We start from the raw sequence: 26,976 nt of genomic DNA, 5'->3' as shown, positions 1-26,976 counted from the left end.
AGCTGTGTATTTTAATTATGCAATGTATAAAAAAGCTCAAGGAGGGGCAAGAGTTAAAGATAAGCGATAACTATAAACTTTATGTGCAGCACAATTGTTGCAGGTTCTGTATTGAAAATTGAGAAACTGCAACATTGCTGTCAAATGAACAAATATTAAAATTATATAAAATTTTTGGATTTGGTTATTTACTTGGACTTAAATGAATCAAAAATATTTTCTTTACAAAAAAAACATCTAGGTGATAACTCCTGAACAGATACCATTATTAGCAGATCAAGCACAAAGAGACATTATTTTCAGAGTTCTGAATCTTATTTGAGATCCAAATAAAATGCACTCCAAATATATAAATTTGCTAATACTCTTAATTAGAATACACCTAACTACACTAACATAAACTATAAAGTGTTAAACTCACATTAGTAGATACCACTTCTGAAAGTTGCACATTTGCTGGTTGCTGGTTGACTGGTTACTCTTTATTTCAGTCTACACTTAATAACGTCAAGTTCAGTCCTGATGTAAACGGTGGGATTAAATTGTGCAGTTAGGTGCAGTGAAAGATTAACGAGCAGAACAAGTGTAATTTGTAAAGGAAGCTGGGGCGCATTAGAATGATGGATTTGCAGCACAGACACAATTCTGTGCAATTACACAATGTGGCAGTATTTTGCAGAAAAATGTACTTGTGTAAATAAATTCAAAGCAGCTTGTTCTGCTGATGAAGAAGCTGCTTAATTCAGTTGCTCTGCACTGCAATTTTAGTAAATATGTAAAGTTGTTATACTAAAGCTGGTTGATATTCTTGCTCACTTGAAGGAAGCAACTCCCAGAAATCTACTTCAACTGTCCCCCCTGGACCACCCGTCTATGTTGACCTGGCCTATGTGCCCAACCACTGCAGTGCCAAGAACGTAGACCAAGAATTCTTCAAGAGAGTGCGGGCAGCATACTATGTAGTGAGTGGGAATGACCCGGGCAGTGGAGAGCCCAGTCGTGGGGTCCTGGATGCCCTGCTGGAGGGCAAAGCTCAGTGGGGCTCTAATTTACAGGTATTTATCCTCGGTCTCTGAATGCACGTGTATTGTAGGTACTATATACAGTTTTGTCTATCATACACATGCAGCTTTGGTTTCAACTAAAGGGAACATTCCCTTGTTAGAGAGATAATAGGGGAATTGTAAAGTTCACAAAAGGAATCCCAGATGACTGCGTATTAGGGATGCATTGTAATGATGAGATATTTTCCAACTTATTTTGGCCAATTACGTTTTCTACTTGTCAATGTTTACTTTGGGCTAATGTTGATATATAATGTTAAAGCCTTTATCTGTTGATACCATCCATCTATCCATCCATTATCTATACACCGCTTAATCCTCATTAGGGTCACGGTGGGGCTAGAGCCTATCCCAGCTGACTTTGGCTGAAGGCAGGGGACACCCTGGACAGGTCACCAGTCTGTCGCAGGGCTACATATACAGACAAACAATCACACTCGCATTCACACCTACAGGCAGTTTAGAATAATCAGTTAATCTCAGCAGTTTTCGAACTGTGGGAGGAAGCCGGAGTACCTGGAGAAAACCCACACATGCACAGGGAAAACATGTCAACTCCATGCATAAAGATCCCGGGAAGGCGGGGATCTTCTAGCTGCAAGGCGAAAGTGCTAACCACTACACCACTGTGCAGCCTAGTCCTATCAACAGATTTATTTTTTTTAAAAATGTCTCCACACTCTGTTACTGCTTCCAACACTTTACTAGACTGAGCCTTATTTTAAGTAGACATTCTAAAATATAGACTGGCTTCAAAGCTAAATGAAGTACTACTTGTTACTGTACCTAATTCAAGCCACCACTTAATATGTATTATCGTCTAAGCCTATAAATATTTTGGAGATGACCATGAGCTTAGAAATTCTGGTTGGTATATTTTGTTTCCTTTAACCAGAACCAGGCTTTCCTTTGCTACTGTTTCAGTCCTAAAGCTGAATGAACTGTCCACTGGCTCCTGCTATATATATATAAAGAAGAAAGTCAACATACATGTTGTTCAAACTGTCTAACAATACAGTTAATGAATTTAGCAGGTTATTTTCAGTATACATGGGCAATTCATGTTGACTTTCACTCGAATCCTGCCACCTCCTCTCTAGTTTTGTCTCTTTGTGTCCCCATCAGGTGACCCTGATCCCGACCCATGACACGGAGGTGACCCGGGAGTGGTACCAGCAGACCCACGAGAGGCAGCAGGACCTGAACATCATGGTTCTGGCCTCCAGCAGCACCGTAGTCATGCAGGATGAGTCTTTTCCTGCCTGCAAGATCGAGTTCTGAGCTTTGCGAGCTCCCACTCTGCTTTCTCCGCCACCACCGCCCCTCCCGTCCTCCCCCTCCTCGTCATGTGGAGGTAGAGCGAGAGCAAACAGCACTCCCTGCTTCTTCAAAGCTTCTCATTCTCTCATGGTATCAGTCTCAAATGCATTTGCTGCAGCCCTCAATACACTAGATTCTGTTAGCTGAAATTCTGGGTGTATGCTTTGTGATAGTGGGGTTATCACGCAGATAATACTGTACTTTCATGTTTGTTTTCTTCCGTCAGTTACATGTCTGCCCTAACACATTTCTTATACTAGGACTAACAACAGCAGTGGTAAAAAAAAAAATAAGTCTAATCATTTGCAATCACATAATCACACCTGACAGCTTCGTTTGCTTCTTATCTAACAGATGAAAGAACGTCATTACCCATAAATGAATAATGCAACATTTAAAGTGGACATTAGTAAGACGGAGTTCTTACACTGATGGCTCAAATTGCATTTAAGACAGAAATTTAATTCTCCAAGTGGCCAAAACAAGTGCCAAAACACTGTTGAAACATGAATTCCAAACAGCCAACTTTTCCAAAATGACATCTCAATTGACAAATGATGAAATATTTGTCTAGATTGTATGCACAATGTTTTTATAAGAGTAGAAACATTTCTTAATTTGATGCTTTCTTTTCCATCGGTGCACACAAAAAAATGCATCCGTTGCAATTCTGCTCACGCTGCACTAGTGTTTGGATTAACTCAATAATGACATGAATTGATGTTATGTAGTGAAAAAAAAGTTCCTTCTTGTCATTTGTGGTGAAGTTTTAGGAGGTGCCTGAAATTGCCACTCTTTCTTCTTGGCTTTCACAGCTTAGCTGGTGCATGATGCTTGCGTTTTAGCTCGGACTCTTTCAGAGAGAACTACATAGGGTTAATCTGTTCTTTAGCCAGCCTTCAAGTGTGGAATGCAGTTTCGTGTAGATAGATTACTACACCGTTTGGCTGTCTATGCTCAAGTGAATCCAGTAGGCACCAGGCGAAGGGACGATGTTTCTACACTAATCATATCTCTGCTGGGTGTAATGGTTCTTCTTTAAGTCTTGGTCACAGTCTTTGTTGGTTGTATGTACTCCAGTATACATATAGGGTAAATGTTTCATATCAATATTGAGGTTATGTTGAATAAATGATATATTTTGTGATGATGCAACCAATTAAGGTACTGAGGCGAATGCAGTATTTTTATGATGCATTTGAGGAGAAGGTTTAATTAACGTTTCCATCATTTCCTCCTGTTCAGCCACATTATACCGTCTCTGTCAATACCACAAAGGAAAAAACAAGCAGCGACCTGTGACTAATGTAGCAATGAAAGCTTGTCTGGTTGTCCCCTCAGAGGGAATGATATGCCGGTGGGAACTGCAATATTTATATTTATTATTGGGGTTATTTCTCAAGAAAAAAAAGAGGAAGTGTGTTACAGGAGGCTTCTTTCATGTGCCTTTAGCTTGTGGTTTTGGAGAGAGGGGGATATTTTAAGGACATGTCAGCCATTTTGAAGCGGAGCCAGAAACCAGGGTAAATCAAATAAAACCAAGTACACAACTTTGAAACAGAGGACCAATCAGTTCATACACAAGTTTTCAAACTGTATAGTACATGCTTATTCCTCAAACTTAGGAAATAACTTTGGAACTGCATAACCCAATGAAGCATAGATTCCACATCCTGAAATACCACTTTCAACCAGTATGAATGTCTTTAAGCAAAGTATTGCACCAAATAGGAATGCACTTTTCTGAGGAGGAGGAGGCGCAGGTTAAACATGGGTTTTTGTTTGTCGTTGAAGCACAGAGTGTTAGTGTAGTAGCAGGAAATAGCTTTTCAATAAAAGAAATTTTAAAAATGTGTACAAGACGTTCCATAAACCTGAGCTTGCTGATGGTGAGGGACGACATCTTAATATGAAACAACTACCTGATATTAATCCCAGAGTAATATTTATAGAATGAGCATGAATGTGGTGATTATGGTTGTACTGGACGCAGTTATAAAGTAGGAATGTTGTAGAAGTAGTTTTGTGTGTGCGCGAGTATACGATACACACTGAGTAGCTGTTTTTATAACGCAGCATGGTGTTTTCTGTGGGTTCAATGTGAAAGGTCTTTCTGCTTGATTAAGAGTTACTCATATTCTCCAGTTAAAATGACATTAGGCCACATTTTCTTTCCTCGTATATATATATATATATATATATATATATATATATATATATATATGTATATACATATATATATATATATATATATATATATATATCTCCTATTCTGTGCCGTGAAGAAAATGCAGTTCTGATTAATTAATAGGCTCACCAAACACTTTTTTGTTTAGATCGTTTTTTAAAGACTGATTTGAATCTATGAGTGGACCAGGCTGAGGGAGGCAACAGGACAGATTTTGATCTCCAGACAGGAGTTTTCTTTGAGCAATTGCTAACAGATTGATTGTCAGGAGCCAGAAGCAGGAAAGATGTTCTGCTTGCACAACTTCAATCAGTTCTCTACCGCAAACATGGGACAAACTCCGCAGAAGCCTAGTCTATGTTGTCACCTTGCACTAGTTCTTTTTCTGTAAAACCTGCTCGTAACACTCTCACTATGTTATACCTCATCATCTAAAGCCTCTCTGCTCTGCCTGCTCTCCCTTAGTTTTAAATCAAAGATGGCTGAGTCACAAGGTTTCCACTGACTGTTGATTTTCCCTTTTCTTTCCATCATAACAGTTGTCCATTATGCTCTGTGCAAACCTCGACAAGAATCCCATGATTGTGATGTTTCAGAGCTTCTTTTATCCCACTTGGGGAGAATCTCAGAGTTTGATGTATGTTGTACATTATATAACTGAGTACACACAGGTACAAATACACCCTAGTCTGGAGGGAGCTGATTATCTGAAGGGCACAGTGAAGGTTTTAAAATGACTCCCTTAAAAACAGTTCATGTCTGAATGTTTGAGAACCAATCAAGCAAAAAGGCCCTTTCACTCCTTCTCCGATGCCGTATGTGATGTGTTCAAAGCAGAAAGCAGCCTTTTAATGTGTGGATCAGATTTTATGGATGGTCTGATTTGTTGTACTGTCTTTGAATAATATTTTTAAGTTGACAAATTCCAAATACCCGGCCTTGAGATTTTGAGGCATTAGCAGAATGCTGTGAATCACTCAATACTAAACTGTATGACTATACAGAAGCTGAATGCACTATACAGGAGATCTATTTTTCTGAATGTAGAGTTGGTACTACCATATGGATGCTGCTGGATCAAAACAAGAGAAAAAAACTAATAAAAAAAACCATTCACACCAACTTAGACAGAAATAAATTTAAGGGAGAACAGTAGGCGAGCAAATACTTTTTTCATCATTGCAGTCGCAGTTCTGTTCCAAACACAGAAAGCAACTGGGATCCCACAACAAGCATATTAACAGTAACACAGAAATAGTACTACCTGCAGCTGCAACTTTTTCCTTTTCCTGAATACGACTTGAAACACATGCAGACTCAAACCATCAGTAAAATTAAACAAATGCTACATGTACACTTACATACTGTACACAGATTTATACATATTGCTCTGGAAAGAACAAATCTTAAAGATATAACAAACTATCCTTCCTGTGATATCTGTTCATTTTAGCCAATTTTAGTGACAGGATGATCAAAACTGCTAACTGTTCCTTGAAAATGACACAAAACTGACAAGATACAGAAAGAAAAAAAAGTGCATCTTTCAGTTCAATTTCATCTCCATATCTGCATTAAAATGAAGATATCATTTGATCACAATGAGCATATGGTGTCATCTGTCCATTTAATCTTTCTGCATGTGATTTATTTAGTTATAATCCTGAATGTAATTGTTTAACATGGAAATAATAAAAAATCTAATGCTATTTTAAAGAGGTATATTTGAAAAAAAGCTAATTGTCTTAACTGGTACTGAAATGACCTACAGTAATATAATACTGGGCTGTGCTTTTCTTGTTTGCCCTATTAACATGTTGTTAAGAAGATGCTGTATTGGTAGTTCTGTTTGATTCTCTCTCTCTTTTTTTGCATCGTATTAATCTTAATTATGTTTTTCTTCCTCAGCGCAATATTCAATATCTCTCTGTCTCTTAAATCTAACTGGTAAAACTAGAACTACTGCAGATTCATTGTAAAAGGGAAACAGCCTGGTGATCATCAATTAAAGTACATTCAAATCTAAATGTGTGTTTTTTTTTTCTTTTGTGTCTTTACAGGTCACTTTATATATCAAGAATGTGAATATGCATTAACATCTTATGTTAGTTGCAAAATTATACTATTTAGGAGAGTTGGGAATTGTAAAAACAACAACAATCAGGCTTTCAATTGCTATAGTTCTTGAACATGTCAGAATGTGTGCTTCCATTAGAAAAATGGACCAAATCCAAGCTTAGAATCATAATATTGGCTCAAAATTACTTTATTCTACATTTGTGATTTAAAAAAAACATGAAAAATTATTTTTAAATATAACCCGTTTATATATATATATATATATATATATATATATATATATATATATATATATATATATATATATATATATATATACGTCATGGTCTTTTCAGCTGAACTGTACATAAGAGATGAGAGACAAGTATGAAAACAAATGGAAATAAATATATATAGAAGCACTATTTTTACCAGGATTGGGAACACATTTAGGCATTTCAAAATGTATTGTACAAGTGGAATCCAGTTGTTTCTCGATTTTGTGAAAAAAAAAAATTTTTGTATGATTTGTGATGTAAATGCATCAACTTGTACAGAAAACCCTTTTGAGTTCTCTCTTCTTCTGGCTATGGTTGTGTTATTTCCATAGAGGTGCAGGACTTTAGTATGCAGTGAAAAACAAGCCCAACATTTAGTGAAAATGTGACAGAAGCAAATAAAAAAGGACCAGAAACTGCTTAGGGTTTGGAGAGTTAAGCTTAATGCTATTATAGGAATGCTAACGTGCTCCATGGGACAGTGGAATTACCGCAGTGATGTTTACTATAGTCATTATGTATGTTTAGTTTGTTAGCATGCTAATGCTTGTTAATTACATTTTTAAATATGCAAATATTTGGTCCTTCACTAAAATGGTCAACCAACCAACACTGCTGTTTTGAGATTTACAGTTTGAGGTTAAACATTAGTGTTGTAACATGCTACCATTTGCTAATTAGCACTAAGGACAAAATATAGTACAATACAGCTGTGCAAGCAGAAACAGTCTTCAGCTCTGGCAAACACATCATTGCTGTTGACGTAAAATGCACCAGTGTGGGAATGTCGCCACAGACACCTCATTTAAAATTCTGGAATACGGCGAAATAAAGGGTTAGGGGTAAAGATTTACCTGCTGGTGACTGGCTTGATCAGCACTGCGTGAATTTGCTTAACAGGCAATAACTTTTCCTGTACAAACTTAACAACATGCAGGACTCAGCATACAAATCCTGGCCAGCTGCCTCAAAGTTCTGTACTTCATTTGCACAAAAACCCCCAGAAAATGTTGCCAGGAAACATAACTCAACAATAATTAGTATTCCTCATTAAATGCAGTTGGGGAAATGAAGACATGTAATTTATAAAGCCAGGGTTGATTTGACCAGCAGTCTGTAGCTGATTTAGATGATTTACACTGCATTACCTTCTCAGGCATGCAGAGTCCACACTGGTCTGAAAAGGCAAAAGGGATTTTGTCCTGTGACTATTCAGCTAAAGGTGGACTATCTGACTGAAATCCAGTGCACTTTTTGTGAAATAAAGCAAATATCTCCTCGCAGTCCACCAGCTGTCTTTTCTGTGCCTGCTGAAACTATGCAGCCGTGTGAACAGGAAACAAATACAGTGGCTCCGACCAATCCTCACGACATTATTCCAGCTTGTCATACATGTTAGTGTCAGGACAGAGGGGAAGAAGGAGGGAGGGGAGATGAGGGGAAGAGGGGGCAAGAGGAACGATAGATCTGGCATATGCAAACTATAATATACTAACTGGTTACATTTGAACAATCTGTTTCCAGAATCAAACACTTTATCTTTAAGGTCATTTTACAATTTACACGACATAAATAATAAAGTCCGTGAGGGTCTGTGAGGACCCCTGTGGGTACATATTCATGTAGCACCAGGTCTGTGATTGTACAAGCTGTCTGTACTAAATGCATGCTACAAAAGTAAAGTTTTCTTTGTTTCCTCATCATTGGTCTATTTTCAATTAGATGGATGCGCATACTTTAGGCTTTTCAGGTTTTAACGTTGTCCAGCTAAATATAAGGTAGTTGGCATGTTTTCTAATGCGCATGTGTGAAGATGTCTGCGTACGTATAAAAATTAGAGACCAAAATCAGTGAAAATCAGGGTTGTTTTTTTTTTTTACCTCATTAACATGTCCCTGTGGTGTTTTGTTTTGTTTTTTTTTTATATAGAAGCCACCATGAAACTGCATCATACTGATGTCAGTCTAAAAAACACTATTTCAACCTTCCAGGGTTTCATACGTAACAAACGTAAAGAACCAATCCTATCAACCTGCAGGGCAGGGCATTCTGTATTGCTTCAGAAAGGGTTTGTGGAACAACATGTATGCTTGAATTACCTCAATTTTACAACTTGCTATTTTGTAGTGTAAAGTAGTTTCACACTATTTGAACAGGTGAGCTGGTTTGTTCCAGTTGCAGGAAGGCTGTAGAAAAAAGAGGGAACTTCATGGAACTGCACATTCTGAAAGATGCAACAGTGTAGAGATACATCTAAGCCAGAACTGACATTGATGAATATTTTCATGATAACAACTTCTAAATAAATATATTTTTGAGACAACCCCATTTGTCAGAATCTTAGCTTATGTGCTAAATGTTTGAACCACTGATGGTAGAAAGTATGAACTTTATGAGTGAGGAACAACTGAGTTTGCAGTAAATCTGTAAATTAAATATAAAGTGAGGAAAAGAGCTGCTGGCCTCAGTTTTGGAAATAAAAAGGTTTGGTCAGTTTATTGATCAGCTTCGATTTGTCAGGTGGAAAGACAAAAGTGAAGTTAACGCTCCAGCTGCACTCCCCCCTTGTCAAAGTAACTTAATGATTTTTCTTTCTTTTTAGATCTTTGTCTAAGCAATGAGGGAAAGTACAGCTCAATAATCTTAACTTAAAAAAAAAAAAAAAAAAAAAAAAAAAAAAAAGAAAAAGCTCCCTGAGGCAAAGGCAAGGCAGATCAATTTGGGCTCCAGAATCAAGCCTTATGGATCCACCCCCACACCTGAAGCTCACTCAGTGCATTCATTTCAGCCAGTGATGAATGGCTCCTAATTCATCTTTGTCTTCCTTCATGGATCCTGTGTGATTAGTTTTTCTGTCTACACTCACAGGAAGAAAACTGAGGGGAAGAGAAAGAAAAACAAGAAATCTGGCCTGCTTTATACAGATGCTACACTAGTAAATGCAGTAGGGGGTCTGCTGCTGCTGTCTGCCACACCAGCAAGCAAAACAACTCCTCTACCTTCTCATCGCTCCGCGGTTACCTTGACGACGCATTTTGACTTTGGAGGGGGGTTGCAGAGGAGTCGAGGATGGCGTGTGGGTGTAGAGGTGGCACTTAATGTCTAACTGGACACCTTCCTGTCTGACGAGGGTAATTGTTTCATCAGCACAGCTAATAGTTGCTCTCCTCTCTCTTTCCTCCTACTTCTCTCTTTGCGTTTACAGTTAAATGTAGGCAGTAGGTTCAACACTGGGACAGAATTTGGGACATCTCCTGAGTTTGAAATACACATGAACAAGAAAGGTGTTACAAAAAAATACAAATGAAGGCTGAGTGGAAGGAAGGTGTAGATCAGGTTGGGTTGGAAAGTATTTGTAAGTCTATTTTTCCATTTGCTAACCTTATCTGTGCCTGAATAGTTGGGCCACAACAAACGCACAAGAAATACGCTGAGTGCAAAACCATGACCACATCCATGTTTTAACTTCACACTGATTCATATGGTGGGCTGCACAGTGGTGTAGTGGTTAGCACTTTCGCCTTGCAGCAAGAAGATCCCTGGTTCACGTCCCAGCTTTCCCGGGATCTTTCTGCATGGAGTTTGCATGTTCTCCCTGTGCATGCGTGGGTTTTCTCCGGGTACTCCGGCTTCCTCCCACAGTCCAAAAATATGCTGAGGTTAATTGATTACTCTAAATTGCCCGTAGGTGTGAATGTGTGAGTGCTTGTTTGTCTTTGCATGTGGCCCTGTGACAGACTGGCGACCTGTCTAGGGTGTCCCCTGCCTTCGCCCGAGTCAGCTGGGATAGGCTCCAGCCCCCCCGCGACCCTAGTGAGGATTAAGCGGTGTATAGATAATGGATGGATGGATGGATGGATGATTCATATGGTGAGCGCAGACATGAAGTAAGGCACAAAATGGTAAAATATCAAATTTGCATTATCCATAATTGATCAGTAGGGTATTTGTTTGTATGTCAAATGTCAATGTTTATGTTTACTATATTAAAAGTACAGGCCCAACAATAGGAGCTCAATGCAAAATTACTGAAATTAAAATCATTCATTTTTTTTCACCACTTTCTACATCCCTTGTTATTTTTGATGACACTTTTTTCAGCTGACCTTTGCTGGAGGGGTTGTGATGCTCTATCTTTCTCTTTAAAGTACCCCAAAGATGTTCTGTTGGATTGAAATCAGATAACATACTTCACCAGGTCATAGTCTTTTTATTCCCCTTCAGAAATGTGTGCTTTGGATGGTTATCATGCTGAAATATTCCTCCTTTTCAAGCTTCTGCAGACCAGGAGTCTTCTTGTCAGCCAGAATTTTGGTTTATACACAGTTATTCATGGTCTATCTACAAATGTCATGCAGCCCTGTATTATCACACTCCCACCTCTGTGCTTCACTGTCAGGACTATGTACTCACTGTGGTAGTCTTGGCCAGGATCACACCAAACAACATTTATCTTGGTACAAACAGTTTGCTCCCAATATGCAACAGGCTTCTTCTCATGTCATTAAGCAAAGTTTCACCTTACATTTTGTTCTGAAGAGCAAGTATGTCTTTTTTTCCCGTTTTTTTTCTAGGACACCATCCATAGAGATGAACATTACAAACTATCTTGGTCACAGAAACTCTGATTTCCATTGAAAAAGCCTGAGCCAATTTTTAAAGACATTTCTGTCCGAAGAATCATGTCATTAGCTGACTGCTGTGGCTCTGATTACTGCTACTATGACTGGTTCTATACCTCCTGATTACTGCTGCAACTATGTTGATACAAACTTCCTCAATAGCAAACTTGCGCCATCATCTTTAAACAATAATAATAATAATGAAAATAATATGTAAACAGACATTCTGATCACATTTATGTTAATTATTCCTTGCAATAATTATTAACGATTTCCACAACAATGACGGTAGGAAACACACACACACACACACACATATATATATATATGGAAATCTGTTCCAATATTTAAAAGTCAGAGGTATCCCATCTCTGAAACTTTGGTAAATATCTTTCTTGGCAGTTTTGTATGAATCAGCATATTTGCAGCATTTTGTTCAAAATCACACCAGCAACATTTCTGCAAATTATCACTTATAACATTTTTAGGAAATCATTAACTGTCATCAAATCATGCTTCATTTGTGCAAACCACCACCTTTGTAACATTTTGGAACAATTCCTGAACTCTGTCCCATGTTTGCACAAATTATCAGTTATGTAAGAAATAAAATGAACTCTTTCACATTTTGAAATGAATCCTATCACATTAGTACTAATCACCAGCATTTTTCACCAGCATTGCAACATTTTTAACAGATCATAACAACAAATCATTACATGATTTCAACAAATTATTTTTCACATTTTTGTGTAATGGCACGGTGTTTTGAATGACAACATATGTTACCTCTTTCTTTGTCTGTAAATGTGTGTTAGTGGGAAGCCTGGCATTGCACAGCTTATCATGTCTTACCTTTACCTTGCAGCTCACAGTTCAGATGGTTCAGTTTCCCAGTGATGTCCGCTAAAAATGCAAGGCCAAGAATCCACTCAGTGTCCTCCAGCAGCAAGGTGTCTTCCCCTTTGGATTGCATCAACTCTCTGATTTCGGTCAACAGTGACAAAAAACGCTGCAAAACTGTTCCCCTGCTGATCCTTGGGGTTTCTGTGTGTAGTAACAGGTCATCATGTTCAGCTGACAGCTCCTCCAGCAGCACCTTCAATGTCCTGGTTGTTTGGCTTTGGAGCCATTTATGATCTTCAGGACACGAGTCATCACATGATCAAATCCGGCCACTTTTGTACATACATATGTCCTGCTGGTGAATGATGCAGTGGTAATGTAGGAATGTTGGGAAGTCTGGATCACCTCTGCATCGTACAATGAAGCCTGCATGGCGACCTGTCATGGAGGAGTCCCGTCCGTCGCCGCTAAAACAAGCTTTTCTAATGGTGCATTTTTCTCGAAGAAACTTTTCGTCGCGTAGCAGATGTCAAAGCTGCCTTTAAGTCCCGGGCTTTTTCTGTCCGTAGTGCGCATACAGTCTATTGGCTACCAGGTGGCTAGTTAGCATGGAAGCTTTTGTGGCGGATAGAGTAGCGTCTCTCCGCATTGTGCCGCTTTGCCGACGCAATAGTCGCCCCGCAAATAGGACACATACATTTATCTTTCACTGTCGTGAAAAAGACCTCTTCCTCCCAGTCATCGTGAAAATAGTGTTTTCTCTTTCACTTCTCTGTCATGTTTTGGGGGTAAAAAACACATCTAGCTTCCCAAAGTGTCTTTTTTTCCCCACCTTACAAGTGTTTTTCTCAGTCAGTTTTGGCAAAACTACAGTAAAACCTAGATATCCATCTTTTACAATGTGCTCTGAAAAAAAAAACTCTGACCCCTTCCTTGTGTTTTCATTGCTGAAATGTGCATGTTCACCCTGAGGGACCCATACTGGTAATTTTGTTCCCCAAAGCTCAGTTTTTGATAACATCTCCTAAATCTGAGCTGTAATACTTTCGTAGCCAAAGGCATTAATGAAGTGTTTTCGACTCGGCTGCTGGAGCGAGTGCAATTTGGTAAAGGTCAAAAAACTACCGGCAGCCAGACAGCGGTCGACTTGTGAAAGCTGTAAATGAAAGTAGCTACTGTGTAGTTTGTATTGAAGCCAGAAAAGCTGTGTGTTCACAGATGAAGTGTGTGAGCGTATGAGAGCTGAATGAATGGGCATTTGTGTGTGTGAATGTAGGAAATAAAGCCGAAGAGAAAGACTTGTCATCCAGACAGACTGAATGACACCAGCTTTTGGCTTCCGGTGAGTCGGCGGTCTGTCTGTCTCTCTCCCCCTTCATTCACCCAGCATTGCTCAGGAGGAGTCAATTACATCTGGGGGTGTCGCCATGGCAACACATGGGAACAACAGGACGAGGCATGAGTCATCACTATTCTTAAAATCCATTTAGAGAAGAGTAGAGAGGGAGGAGAGGATGGCAAGAAGACAAGAAGAGAGGGGGAGAGGTAAGGAGGGAGGAGAAAAGGGAAAGGAAACTCCATCTCCCCTCTGTTCCCTTTCATTAGAAATATATGGTGGGGAAAAACAAGAGTTGGGAAGGGAAAAGAGGAAACAAGAAGTGGAGAGGATAGGAAACCAAAAAAGGAAACAAAATAAAGAAGGAACAAGAATAGGAGACAAGGAAAGGCAATGAAATAAGAAGAGGAGACAAGGAAAGGAAACAAGAATAGGAAACAGATACAATAAGAAGAGGAGGCAAGGAAAGGAAGTAAGATGAGGAGAAGAAACATGAACAAGAGGAGAAAAAGGGGTGGAAACAAGGAGGTAAATTAAGCAAGGTAAGAAGATAAGGGAGGAGGTGAAAGTTGAAAAAGAAAAGGATCAAAGGCTAGAACGAAGAAAAAACAAGAAAGGAAAGGGTGAAAATGGGGTGAGGTAAAAAGACGGGAGAAGGACGAAGAGAGGACACGACATCACAGGACAAGAAAAAAGAAGGATAAAAGGAGAGCACAGCATAACAAAATTAGGCGTGGGAGGGGAGGAGAGGCTGATGGAAAAAATGAAGAGAGGAGCGACGAAACACGAGGGATGAGGAAAAAGAGAGATAGAGGTGTGTTGGCAGAGCAGTGACAGCAGCTTTGTTTATGGAGCAATAACAGGCTTATGTGTCTGCACTGGGGGCCATTAACACACAGAGACTAAAGCCCACTCAGTAACAGGCCTGTGGCGGATGTGAACACGTGATTAGTTGCGCTTGATAACATAAACAACATTTTCACTGTTTAATTGATTTTTTGTTTTTAATTCCCCCCCTCTACAACATCACAGCCTGACCTGAACCTCACGAGACAGAAACACATTTTACAACCTCGATTTTGTTCTCCAGCAGCCAAACTCAACATAAAACACACACCTCTCTTTGCCTGGCATTAAATAGCACATTAAATAATCACATAAATACAGTTAAAATTACCTACATCAAATCACTTTTTGGTAAAAATTAATTAGTCCTACTGACATCTAAATCTAGATCTCTTTCCTTGATGCCTACAATGTATAAATTTGCTCTACAGTACATGTTTCTGGGCTTTGGAGGTCAGTTCGGTTTCAATTTGAACACTATTGTGCTGTAGAAGATGCTGGCTAATGGTTTAATGTATTTTATAGGTTTTGGTCAATGTTATAAAACAAATCTTTGGAGTTTGAGTAAATCCACCACTGAATTTATTCCGCTGTTAGATAACTGAATGTGAATTGACCCCCAGGTAAGTCACATGCGAAGAAAACCAATTTCAATCTGTAGATCACGCCTCTCTACTTGAGCATGACTGATGAGAAACAGACTCATTAACATTAAAAATATACATGCCATTTGGTGTGACAGCAGACTGCAGACACAAGCAGCATCTGTTGGGCAACACATGCCAGCTAGTTACACTTAATCAAGTGGTTTTTCCCTTTAATTCTAAAATATAAATATACCATAGATCTTCTTAAACTCAAATCTGATTCGTAAATTCCTCCCAGATGAATCTCACAGGTCATTTAAAGGCACATTTACAGATAAACTGTCATTTCCATTAAGCAGCAGACGCACATAGAAAAGACCACAGTTTGATCGGGCTGGCATGAGTGAGAAATTATACAAACACCTGTATTTAAAAAAAAAAGATTCACAATGAAGTCTTGTTGAAGTATGAAGTAAACTAAAAGCCACATGTCATATGATCCAAATCTCCAACTTCTAAAAGACAACCCATATCCCCCCATCTTTGTATGTCACAGTAGAACATCTCTGGGCTGCACCTGCTTTGGTTTGAGTTTTACATGATTTCACAGTAATGTCTGAATAAGATTCAAGATTTTCAAGTCTGCCACCTTTTTAGACATTCAGTATGAAATAATGATAACATGGATTTAAAGGAATAGTTTGACCTATTGCAGAGGGATGCTTTGCTCACCAAGAGGGAGGCCAGTGTTAGACTTTCCACGTCCACAAGGGTCTGTGTGATGTAAATCTGTCATCTCCACAAGTACGCAAGAGTCCACACAGACTGTGAGAGCTGAGCATGTGCAGAATACAGAGACAATCATCTACTGCACATGTATAGAGTCCTCCAAGTGAACTGGGGAGGAGTATACTAACAAAAACTACATGACCGGGGTGTCTGTAGGTGTTTGTGTCTGAGTATAATGAAGGAGTAAGGCTAGTCTTACAGTTTCTATATCTGCAAGTGCGCATGACTGTGACGTGTTCTCCTCAGACCACTATGCTACAAGGGCTGTAGTGCATGTGTGGTATACAGACACCCATCTACAGCACATGCATAGAACATGTCATCCAAGCAACTGAAAGTAGCATAAGGACAGTGTACTTTCCAGGTCTGTGAGCATGCACGTGCAGAACCCATACATACGACTTGCCGTCCTCTGAGTAGATCCTCACATACTAGAAAAATAGTATAATAACAATAACTATACCGTTCAAAAGTTTGGGGTCGCTTAGAAATGTCCTTATTTTTGAAAGAAAAGCAGTTTTTTTCAATGAAGATAACATTAAATAAATCAGAAATACAGTCTAGACATTGTTAATGTGATAAATGACTATTCTAGTTGGAAACGGCTGATTTTTAGTGGAACATCTACATAGAGGAACATTTCCAGCAACCATCACTCCTGTGTTCTAACGCCTCATTGTGTTAGCTAATAGTTGAAAGGCTAATTGATGATTAGAAAATCCTTGTGCAATTATGTTAGCACATGAATAAAGGTGCGAGTTTTCATGGAAAACATGAAATTGTGTGGGTGACTGCAAACTTTTGAACGGTAGTGTATGTCTGATGGCTTCAACTGTGTGTTTATGCATCTGCAAAGGAGTACAATCAAAGTGTAAGATGAAAAGAAAGATTCCACTCTCAAATCCAGCAGCCATTTTGCTAACTTTAGCTCAAGGACTGGAAACTTTGGCTCTGTCTAAAGCTAACAAAATCACAGAAACAAAAACTCACAAAAAACAACAGTAAAGCTCATTAATACTATATGTCTTCTGTTAAATTGAAACAAAAAACCTTAGTCTACAAACGACAAATTGTGAAGTAAGTTCCTGCAACCTGAGTTTATACACATTAATCAGAGAAGTAATGAACCAGACTGGCTGTTTTCCATTCCTAGTCCTGGAGTTGAGCTAACTGGCTGACAGATGGATATGAGAATGGGACTGATCATCTCATCTTAACTCTCAGACAAAATGTCAAACCATTCCTTTAGTCTTCAGTCAAGGTGCAGACATCTGAGGCTGAAACACAAACTCGGTCAAACTGTTGTTAAATTACAAGTGAATAAAAAAAAAACTAATGTATTTCAGCTTTAAATGTCCACAGGTCTGGTCAGAGGAGAGGCAGCTGGTGTTTGAGATATTTTAACAGTATTTGGACTGAAAAGAAAAAAAAAAGCAGGCACTTGTTGATTTAGCATCGGCAGCATCTAAATTAAAGCAAAGGCACAACTGGTCTGAAGGTTGGCTCGCTACACTGTTACAGATGTCAGATCTGGTTTAGAAATGTGTGTGTGGACAAACTGAAGGAGAGGATTGCAGCAATGAGAGATTTTCACCCAGTGGAAGTTCAGTGCTTTCTGTCTGTACGGAGCAGAGAAGTTGTGGTGTTGACAGGCATCAGAAGAGTCCATGTACAGCATGTGTGTGATCATATTTACAGTCTGAGTTTAACAGCTGTGGTGTCTCTCCACAATCAGGATCACCTCCAGTTGTAGCTGTGAATGTCAGCAGAGGGACAGGCGGAAAGATGAACTTCAGCGCAGGGAGACGGATAAACGGAGCTCTTCAGATTGTGCCCTTAAATACCCAGAAGTCCTTGTGTTGTTCAGTCAGATAGTCTATTCAGTGAAGCTGAAGTTCAGGCCGGAGGCATCTGTGATTGGAGACGAGGGGCCTGCACTGGATACAGCACTGGAGGGGATGCTGCCATCTACAGAGAAAAACACAGAACAGTTATTTTATCAATTCACATCCCAGTCGTCACAAACGTCTCTGAAAACAGGCATCTTCTGGTACAAATCCAACATTTTTTTAAAAATTGTCGCTCCTTAGAGGAAAAAATGTATCTGGTTACACTCCAACCCTGGACCCTTACTTCACTTGGAGTCGAGAAAGTATTATTTATTGGTATATGTGCGTCACAGAAGAACACAACACAAATGAATGAGTACAAAAACAGGAAAGCAACAGCATCATTCCCTCGTCACTTCATCGCCTGTTGCCATGGAGAACTTCATGCAAGAGTTTTTTGGGAGGGATTCATAAATTCAGCCACTTGTACATCAATGTGTATATCAATGTTAGATAATAGTTTGTAATTAGGATTTATCTCCATTTATTAGTCAGTAAAATCATTCTTATTTTACACCATTTTAATCTCCAACAGAAAGAAACTATGAGAATTCCTTTCACCATAATGACTGCACGTTTCATAGTGGTTTTGGCTTATAAATAAAAAACATACCAAATGACTGTTTTCTGATTCTCCTGGGTGACATAACGCTGGACTTAAAAACAGCAGCTCTATAACTACAGCCAATAGGAGAACACACAGAGCCACACAACTAGCACAACAGTGTTCAACCAGCTCGAATCTCCGGCATCCCTGCCTGTAAACTGTGTGTTAAATGAGGCTAAATGAGTTCTCTGCAGTTACAGCAACCCGGATCTGGAGCAGGTACCGACTGAGAGAGATGAAAAGCCACCCAGAGTGACTGCAAGGTAAATAAAATGCACAAGAGGTGGATGGAAGGGGGAAACACAAGAGATGATATGCACAAGAGAAAATGCCAAGAGCAGATGCTTCATCAATCAACAGTGCTGGCAAGAGGATAAATGAATCACCTCACCACCCAGGGAATTAAAAGAGGAAAGGCAGGAAGAGGAAGAAAGGAGGATGATGAGAGGGTTGGGCTGAGCTGTTGAAGGTGCTGTGATGTTCTGAACCCCATTTTGCTGAAGTATATTAAATGATGCTGATCCCACAGGGTGATCTGCCACATACTCACAATCTGCTGTTGTTTCACTCACTTTTTTGTTTGTTTATTAATATACAGCACAAGTTGGATGTATTACTTCATATGCACATTGTAGATCTTGCTCCTAAACTGAAAATTATTGGGTACCAGTTCGGAGTCGAGCAAACAATTAAATGATCATCAGCTAATTGACACAATGGAGCCTGATGCAGATCTAAAAACCTTTGATCCACTGTACAGTAAATTTTAGTCTCGCAAAGTCAGTTGGCTACAGTCATTATCATTATGCTATAGGGGAAAAAATGCTCTAGCTTGAAGTTTGAATTATTTTTTATTTTTTTTACAACAATTCCAATGTCTTCGTGGGTGAAAACACCAGGATGCAGTGATGGTGTCACTGCATGATAGTGTTGGAGGAATGGCTTCGACGGAACATTTCCATACCGTGAGGTGAGCAATATCATTAAAATGGTTAATTTACCAAAACAACCCAGCAGGCCTGCATTATTGCACAATTCTTTATCAGAACTGGTTGTTGTTGTTTCCCAGGGTGAGGGGGATCTTGAAAATGCTAACACACAGATAACTGAAGGGGAAGAGAAAGCCACATAAAATGGCAGGATTATACCCACAGTTTACATCTAGTGAGTCTGACTAAAATTCTCTTCAACCTGAAGAGTCTAATATAGCCCTGAGGGAAACATGTTTTGTAGGTTGAATTTGTGAATCCGATTAATTTACTACAGTCAGCATCTGTAACCACAAGGTCACTGGAGATAAATGAATATCTTTCAGGTCACATCTGCGTCCACTTATCTGAAGGGCATGCCAAACAAGGGGAAAGTGTAGAACGGCATCCTTTATCCAGGTTTTGCTGAGTGTGCATCATCTTTCCCAGCTTCTCATTCATACAGTTACTCACTTTCACACAAGGGAGCTGCTCAGCAGCAGAGAGCTCCACTGGAAGAACTGAGGAGTAAGAGCCTTGTTCGAGTCACAATTTGAAACTGATAGCCACAAAGCAGTGCCATAGGAATGAAAAATGCATTTAAACACTTTTGGGCAGTTAGAATTCATAAGAGGTACCAAACAGTGCAGGAATTTAAAACCGGTGTTCTTCATATCCATGTCTAACGGGCAGCAGCCGGAGCTGTCATTGGCAGGGCAGCTCAAATGAAATTTCATTGTATATGAAAGTGTGCAATGACTAATAAAGGTTTGATTGATTGATTGATTGATAATTTCCATCTAGCTATACCCACTTTATCCTGTGAATGATCGCAGGGTCTGTCCCTGTGTCTGCTGGGACGGACAGATGGGGTCCACTCTGGACAGGTCAACAGTCCACCACAGAACTAACACAAACACTTACAACCAATTTAGAAACCAAACGTCACACAGAAAGAACCCAGCAGATTTCAACTCAGAAATGAATGAATTATTGTACTCTTATTATACTCTTGAACAACGGTCTGAGTGAAGATGGATATTTCTGGTCCTAATCTTTTGGAAATTACGCTATGATGACATGTATCCAAAGGAAAGAAAGCAGGACATACAGTTGTGCTCATGAGTTTAGATACCCTGGCAGAATTTGTAAAATATGTACCATTCTTTAATGAAAACATGAATAATCAGAGCAAATATACTTGCGTGATAATAAAGAACTTTGTCTGACTACTAACCCTAAATGTAAGAAAAGTTTTTCCATGATCAAACATCCATCCATTATCTATACACCGCTTAATCCTCACTAGGGTCGCGGGGGGGCTGGAGTCTATCCCAGCTGACTCAGGTGAAGGCAGGGGACACCCTAGACAGGTCACCAGTCTGTCACAGGGCTACATACAGAGACAAACAATCACTCTCACATTCACACCTACGGGCAATTTAGAATGATCAGTTAACCTCAGCATATTTTTGGACTGTGGGAGGAAGCCGGAGTACCTGGAGAAAACCCACGCATGCACAGGGAGAACATGCAAACTCCATGCAGAAAGATCCCGGGAAAGCCGGGACGCGAACCAGGGATCTTCTCGCTGCAAGGCGAAAGTGCTAACCACTACACCACTGTGCAGCCCATGATCAAACATATTTCCTTTTTTTTTTTTTTTTTATTATCTTTTTGGGCCTTTTCTAGCCTTTATTATAGAGGTCAGAAAACGTGGGGAGAAGAGTGGAGGAATGACATGCAGCAAATGGCTGAGGGTCGTACTTGAACCCATGAGTGCTGCATTGGAGACTACAGGCCTTGTTTACGGGTCAGTCACTCAACCAGTTGAGCTACTGGGTGACCAATCAAACGTATTTTCTATTTTAAAAAAAGGACAAGATCGCACAAATTTTGCCAGGGGATGTAAACTTATGAGCACAACTGTATATTACACAGTAACGTTAAAATCACTAAAACCCTTGCACTTGGGCCTGAACAAATAGCCAACTGGTTAGGGGGCAGACCATATGATTATAGTCACCCTGAGCAATGGGATCCCCAGTCTGATTCCTGACAGGCTGGAAAATTCGCTCCATGTCTCTCCCTTCTGCATTTCCCGTCAAATCAAAATAAGGCAAAAAGAAAAACACTTACGCCATAGAGGCTGGCTTGGTGGGCGAAGAGAAGTTTCTGATCCAGAGGAAGACAGAGGCTGCTGTGGGCTGTAGAGAGACGTCTGGCTCTGGGAGTCAAACAAGCTAGAAAGCGCTGGAATGTAGACAGAAAAGATCCGTTTCTGAATGCTATAAACCAACATTCAACCTACTTTGAACTATAGAGCTTTGACACAAAACTCTAAATTTAAGTGCTGAATCTTAGCTTTTATTTCAGGGTATTTATATCATAATAACACTTGCAAACTGCAACCATTTTTATTCACGCTCTCTCAATTCTCAGGGACAGAAAGTAACTTCAGTTCAGCTGTCAAACTTAAATCTGGTTGGAAATCCTTTGCAATAAACACTCCCACGGTGATGCTTTGCCAGGCCTTCAGTCTAATCTACAGTAAGTGACGTACATGAACAGAGTTAAACATTTAGGGTGAATGAGCATTGTTCTTCTGCCTAGTCCTAAAACTGACAGGCTAGTATCCCATTCTGGAAGTGAACACTTTCAATGAGTGAGCAGCGTACAGTAAGTCCTTCTGCTTTACTGTGCAGACCAACCTTTCATGGTTTTGGCGTGAACCTCGCTGCTGCTCTCACACACTGCATTGAGAAATTTGTCCACCTGCTTCAGGGACAGCGAGTTGTGCAGCGTCTCCAGTGGATAGATAGAGGGCACCATGGAGCAGCCTTCAAACCCTGCAGCACACACAGGACAGACGGACGCACAGCAGATCATACCACTTTTCCATGAGATGCAAGAAGAGGAGTGGGGACACTACCGCTCTCTGTGCATGTTGGTTGCTCTCCAGTTCTGCTCGTTCGTTCAATGTCACACTGAGCAAAATCCGGCAGCCTTTTTCATTTGTTAGGTAGCAAGACAAACTTTTAGGCGTCTCAATGGTTTGTTACCTTCCACAGCAGCTGGTGCAGCTTTGCCACTGTCTGGCTCAGGCAGTAGTGACAAATTTACAGGTCAAAAGTAATGGAAACAAAAAATGTTGGCAATATTACAGGTGGGTGTTAATTTCCTTCTTCAGTTAGTAACACCACGTCAACAAAAACTGGACATTCAAGTCATTTGGAAACATGTCACACTGTTTATACAAGAAGTTATTTATCAGTTCAGTACTTCAAACCACAGGAAAATGTTTTCATTAACCCTGGCATGTTGTGGGATTCTTGGATGTGTCTTTTAAGTTATTTAAAATCTTGGTGTACAAGAGAATGTTAACTGGATGTAAGGACTTCGTTCATTTATGCATATAAAAAATCCTATAAACGTGTGTATATGCACTTAGTAAGAATATGATGAATAACAAAATTTATAAAGTGTTAAAAAAAAAAAACACAGCATACTGTCAGTCATCAAGTTCATTTCAAAGCTGATGCTATGAAGCCAATTTCTTCAGGAGAAAGTTCAATATTATATATAAAATGTGTGTTCAAACAGCTAGAAACAACAAAGGACCATCAGGAGGAAAAAAGAAATATCGTAATTATTCTGCAGACAAATATATACGCAGCTTTGTTGATTAATTGTAAGAGTACATGGCCAAAATGTCTATACTGAAACAGAAGTGTCCACATGTACACTACCAGTCAAAAGCTTGGACACACCTTCTCATTCAATGCTTCTTATTTGTATTATTTTCTACATTGTAGATTAATACTAAAGATCAATACTTTGTTTACAACATAATTCCATATATATTCTTTCATAGTTTTGATGTCTTCAGTATTAATTGACTATGTATAAAATAATCAAACAATTACCATTGAATGAGAAAGTGTGTCCAAACTTTTGACTGGTAGTGTATGTTATTCTACAAAGCAAATGTTTTGTTATTCTGTTATTTCCACGCTGGTTATCCAGAAATACCGAAGGCGAAGGAAAGCAAACGAGCCCCAACAAGAACAATGATCTGACCTGCTAAAGTGACCTGCAGTGGAGCCACTTGCAGGTTTTACTTTCTCAGAAATGATCATCAGAAAAGTTAATGCATGATTTTATATATTTTATGAGATGTAAAGTCAGAAATTCAGATGTAAAAAGGGCACTTTAAAAAGCATTTTCAACATATTACGCCACATAAAGGAGTCGTCTCTGGTCTGTGCAGTAGTAGGTGATAGTGATTTAAAAAGCTGTTTTTTTTTTTTGTTTTTTTGCTATTTTCTTTGCATTTCACAATTTTTAATTGTGTTTGTGGAGGTTGCACAAATCTATCAGCCTGTTGAGAGCACCCCTTTCCCAGTCTCACTTAGACCATTCTGTAGTACATAATGGTCTGACGGCACGACATCATTCTGCTACAGGGGAGAAACATTCTGACTTGCTTGTATTACTTTAAATTAATCACAGTCATCGTAGGGTGACCCTCAAAACAGTGATGGGTGGAAATGTTTTAGTCAACAGGGGGACAAACCTTGTGATGAAAATGGATAATTCACAGAAAAAAAAAATAGCAGGGCTGCCTTACTGCACGATCCAAATCCTTGGCATAACTTGAAATTTTCATGATGGTAATTTGCTCCCCAGAGGCTGTTATTTCCCCATGCAAGGATGGCAATAACACACAGACAGAGTGGGGAAAAAGGGGAGAAAACTAGCTGAAATGATCAGCGAATGCCCGTCTTATACCCACAGCCTACATACTGTGAGTCAGACTGTACTTTTACTAACAATGGAGCTGCTTTTGGGGCTGGGTCAGTTTTGTGCAGGTGACTTAGGACGTCACACGGCCGTATGAAACGCTCATGACGGAGGGAAGTGTTCCCAGACATACAATGGAGTTCTGGATTGGATGTTGATGTCAGGATGTGTGACACTGACAGCTGTTGTTGTTACTTTGGTACACACCGTTGCTTCAGTTCCACCATCAGCAGCAGATCCTGGTAGTGTCGCCGGCATTAGCAATGGTTACAGTTACAACAATACATTTCCTTTTATGTTTGGAAACATTTACATTAGTTAGCTCTCTCACCTTTCTCTCCCTCATATGGTACCATAAAATATAGTAGGCCTATGATAGAAAAGTGATATATGACTGGCACATTAGTTTCTATCAGTGCTTAAATATGTAGTACAAGTTTTGATATACTGATGTGATAACAAACTGTACAGTACTGTTACTTATGTTGAAACAATGTTACCTGTTACATTAGTCAGTCACTAAGACACCTGCATTGCCCCCCCACAGGTTCTCCTCCAAACCAATACTTAATGTCATATTGTTAGGCATTATTTCACATAATCCTTGCTTGTTCTTGGCAAGCTCTGAATTATGAAGCTATGGTCCGTTATAAGTGTATGAATATACACTATGGACCTCCTCAGTATCAAAACACAGTTACATTTAGGATTTATATTTTTTATAAGTAAAATGGGTCTAATTTGAATTTGTGACAGAACCAAGTTGCATTTTTTGAGGCAGCTATGAAAGTTCATAACAAAAACTACTATAAATGTTATTGCAGTGCACATATAGATATGATTTTAGTGAAATCTAGTTAGATTTTCTCTTTGGTAATTCACTGAGGTCTCCAACCTGTAAGATGCTCTTTAAAGACAAAGGGGGCAACATTGACATAAGTCATTAACCATCACCCTCATTTTTATTAAAAAAGTTTTAAAGCTTGAAGGCCCTTTGTCTGTTGGACTCTTGTGGTGAAAACAGTGAGCAGCACATACACCGATCAGACAAACATTATGACCACCTGCCTAATATTGTGTAGGTCTCCTTTATGCTGCTAGAACTCCTCTGACCCAGTGAGGCATGGACACAGGACCTCTGGGGAGATGGTGGCAGTGAATTCTGTGGGTCCTGTGGCTTGCAGGGTGGGACCTACCTAGATCAGGCTTATCCTGGCACATTCCACAGATGCTCAATAAGATCTGGATCTGGGGAATGTGGAACCCAGGTGAACACCTTAGCTCTGTTGTGTTCCCCGGGGCACTCTTGAGCAGTTCATGTAGTGTAATCAATCTGGAATCAAGGACTTCTGTTGTCATGGGGGAGTGGGGGGTTGCTTGACGTGCAATGTTTAGGTAGGTGGTACATGTCAAACATCCACATGAATGTCAGGACTCGAGGTTTCCCAGCAGAACATTGCATGATAACAAGATGATCGATGTTATTCACATCATATGTTAGTGGTCATAATGTTGTGGCTGATCTGTGTATAATTGTGCCCTTACAGATGGCAGAGCAGGTAGTGAAACCACCACCACTGTGTTGTGCACAAATTCTTACTACAAAGTAAAGAACTCTTGTTGCTGTGGTATTGTTAAAGAGGTTTTCACAGTTTGAGGGTTTATGTTTTCAAACTATGCATAATCAGGACTGATGCCGCCTAAAATACAGCAGCAGAATTTCCACTTTGCCCATAACTGTGTTGGTGACTCTTAAGGGTTTAAGAACAGTTCATTGTGTTGCAGTGCTTTTTGAGTTTTGATAATCAAAGGACTGAAAAGCGAACTGACTACAACCCTGAGTTTATAGGAATAGACTTAGTGAGAAAATGTTGTTGTATTGCTGTGACGTGGATTATTCTTATGCAACTACAATTTTTATATATAGCTATCTTCAGCGTATTTATATCTGTTTGGATTTTGAAGTAAATTTTACATTCATACATATATTTTCCTTACATTAGAAAAAAAAACACATATGTGGTGAAAAACAGCATAAACACTATTGTTCTATGGCAAGCAGACATAAACACAGAAACACAACAAAATACAGTCAAGTGGCATTCAGTGCAGCCCCACAGAGAACACTAAGTGAAAACATGGGAGAAAGGATAAAGGTTGAAGTGAGGCTTCCACTTCATCCATCTGCCCCGACAGCATCCTGGTCAGCCTTGCATTTCTCCATGACTAATGTGCAACAACCACAGAATTTCTCACAGCTATTCCCCAGAACAACTTGTCCAATACAGCAGCACAAAGTGGAACGAAGTGCAGCCGCCGTTTAATGGACAGGAACCATTGAAGGCCTCAAGGGCTCAAAATATGAATTTCGCCAGCTGACAATTATCTGAATTACTCACGGTTAATGTGACTCACACGATTATGTATAGTTTATGAGTAAAATAATTTATAGACATCAAGAAAGTTGCATAAAAGTCTGTTCACAGTCAGTGTTTTTTCTGCTATCAGTCTAATTCATATATACAATATAAATATCTCTTCATTATATTTCATTATTTATCTTCATTATATATCTTTAGATAATTATTTTATATACACCAAAAAAACAAAGGCAAGCGGACTGGAGAGTAAAGACAACCCAGCAAGAGGTTTTGTTGTTTGAACAATTTGTTTCAGGGTGTATTTCTCCACTGACCCTTTGAACCTCCAAACCTACCATTGGGTTTTAATGGTTTACAAAATTACCAAAATTAGACCATGCGTACAACTCATCTG

General features: G+C 39.4%; 2 protein-coding genes across 16 annotated transcripts in view; one reads left to right on the top strand and one right to left on the bottom strand.

The window, feature by feature from the left end:
• map1ab (microtubule-associated protein 1Ab) overlaps nucleotides 1–6,599 on the top strand; it is a 91,607-nt gene extending 85,008 nt beyond the window's left edge. For both annotated transcript variants that reach the window (XM_023272622.3, XM_055009396.1), the window contains 2 exons: nucleotides 823–1,055; nucleotides 2,190–6,599. In XM_023272622.3, the coding sequence (XP_023128390.2) occupies nucleotides 823–1,055; nucleotides 2,190–2,345 (389 nt within the window). In that variant the 3' untranslated portion in view covers nucleotides 2,346–6,599. The remainder of the gene's footprint in view (nucleotides 1–822; nucleotides 1,056–2,189) is intronic.
• Nucleotides 6,600–14,697: 8,098 nt separating this feature from the next.
• The window catches only part of ppip5k1b (diphosphoinositol pentakisphosphate kinase 1b), a 64,485-nt gene continuing 52,206 nt past the window's right edge, over nucleotides 14,698–26,976 (bottom strand). For 13 of the 14 annotated variants that reach the window (XM_035949257.2, XM_023272612.3, XM_023272616.3 and 10 more), the window contains 3 exons: nucleotides 22,110–22,247; nucleotides 21,538–21,651; nucleotides 14,698–17,902 (listed from right to left, as the gene is read on the bottom strand). In XM_035949257.2, the coding sequence (XP_035805150.2) occupies nucleotides 17,811–17,902; nucleotides 21,538–21,651; nucleotides 22,110–22,247 (344 nt within the window). In that variant the 3' untranslated portion in view covers nucleotides 14,698–17,810. The remainder of the gene's footprint in view (nucleotides 17,903–21,537; nucleotides 21,652–22,109; nucleotides 22,248–26,976) is intronic. The other variant, XM_035949258.2, reaches the window with a different exon arrangement.

Source organism: Amphiprion ocellaris, chromosome 3 (assembly GCF_022539595.1).
Source record: "Amphiprion ocellaris isolate individual 3 ecotype Okinawa chromosome 3, ASM2253959v1, whole genome shotgun sequence".
Classification (NCBI taxonomy): domain Eukaryota; kingdom Metazoa; phylum Chordata; class Actinopteri; family Pomacentridae; genus Amphiprion; species Amphiprion ocellaris.
Note: the sequence above shows the minus strand (reverse complement) of the source record. Positions and strands in the feature narration are given on the sequence as shown.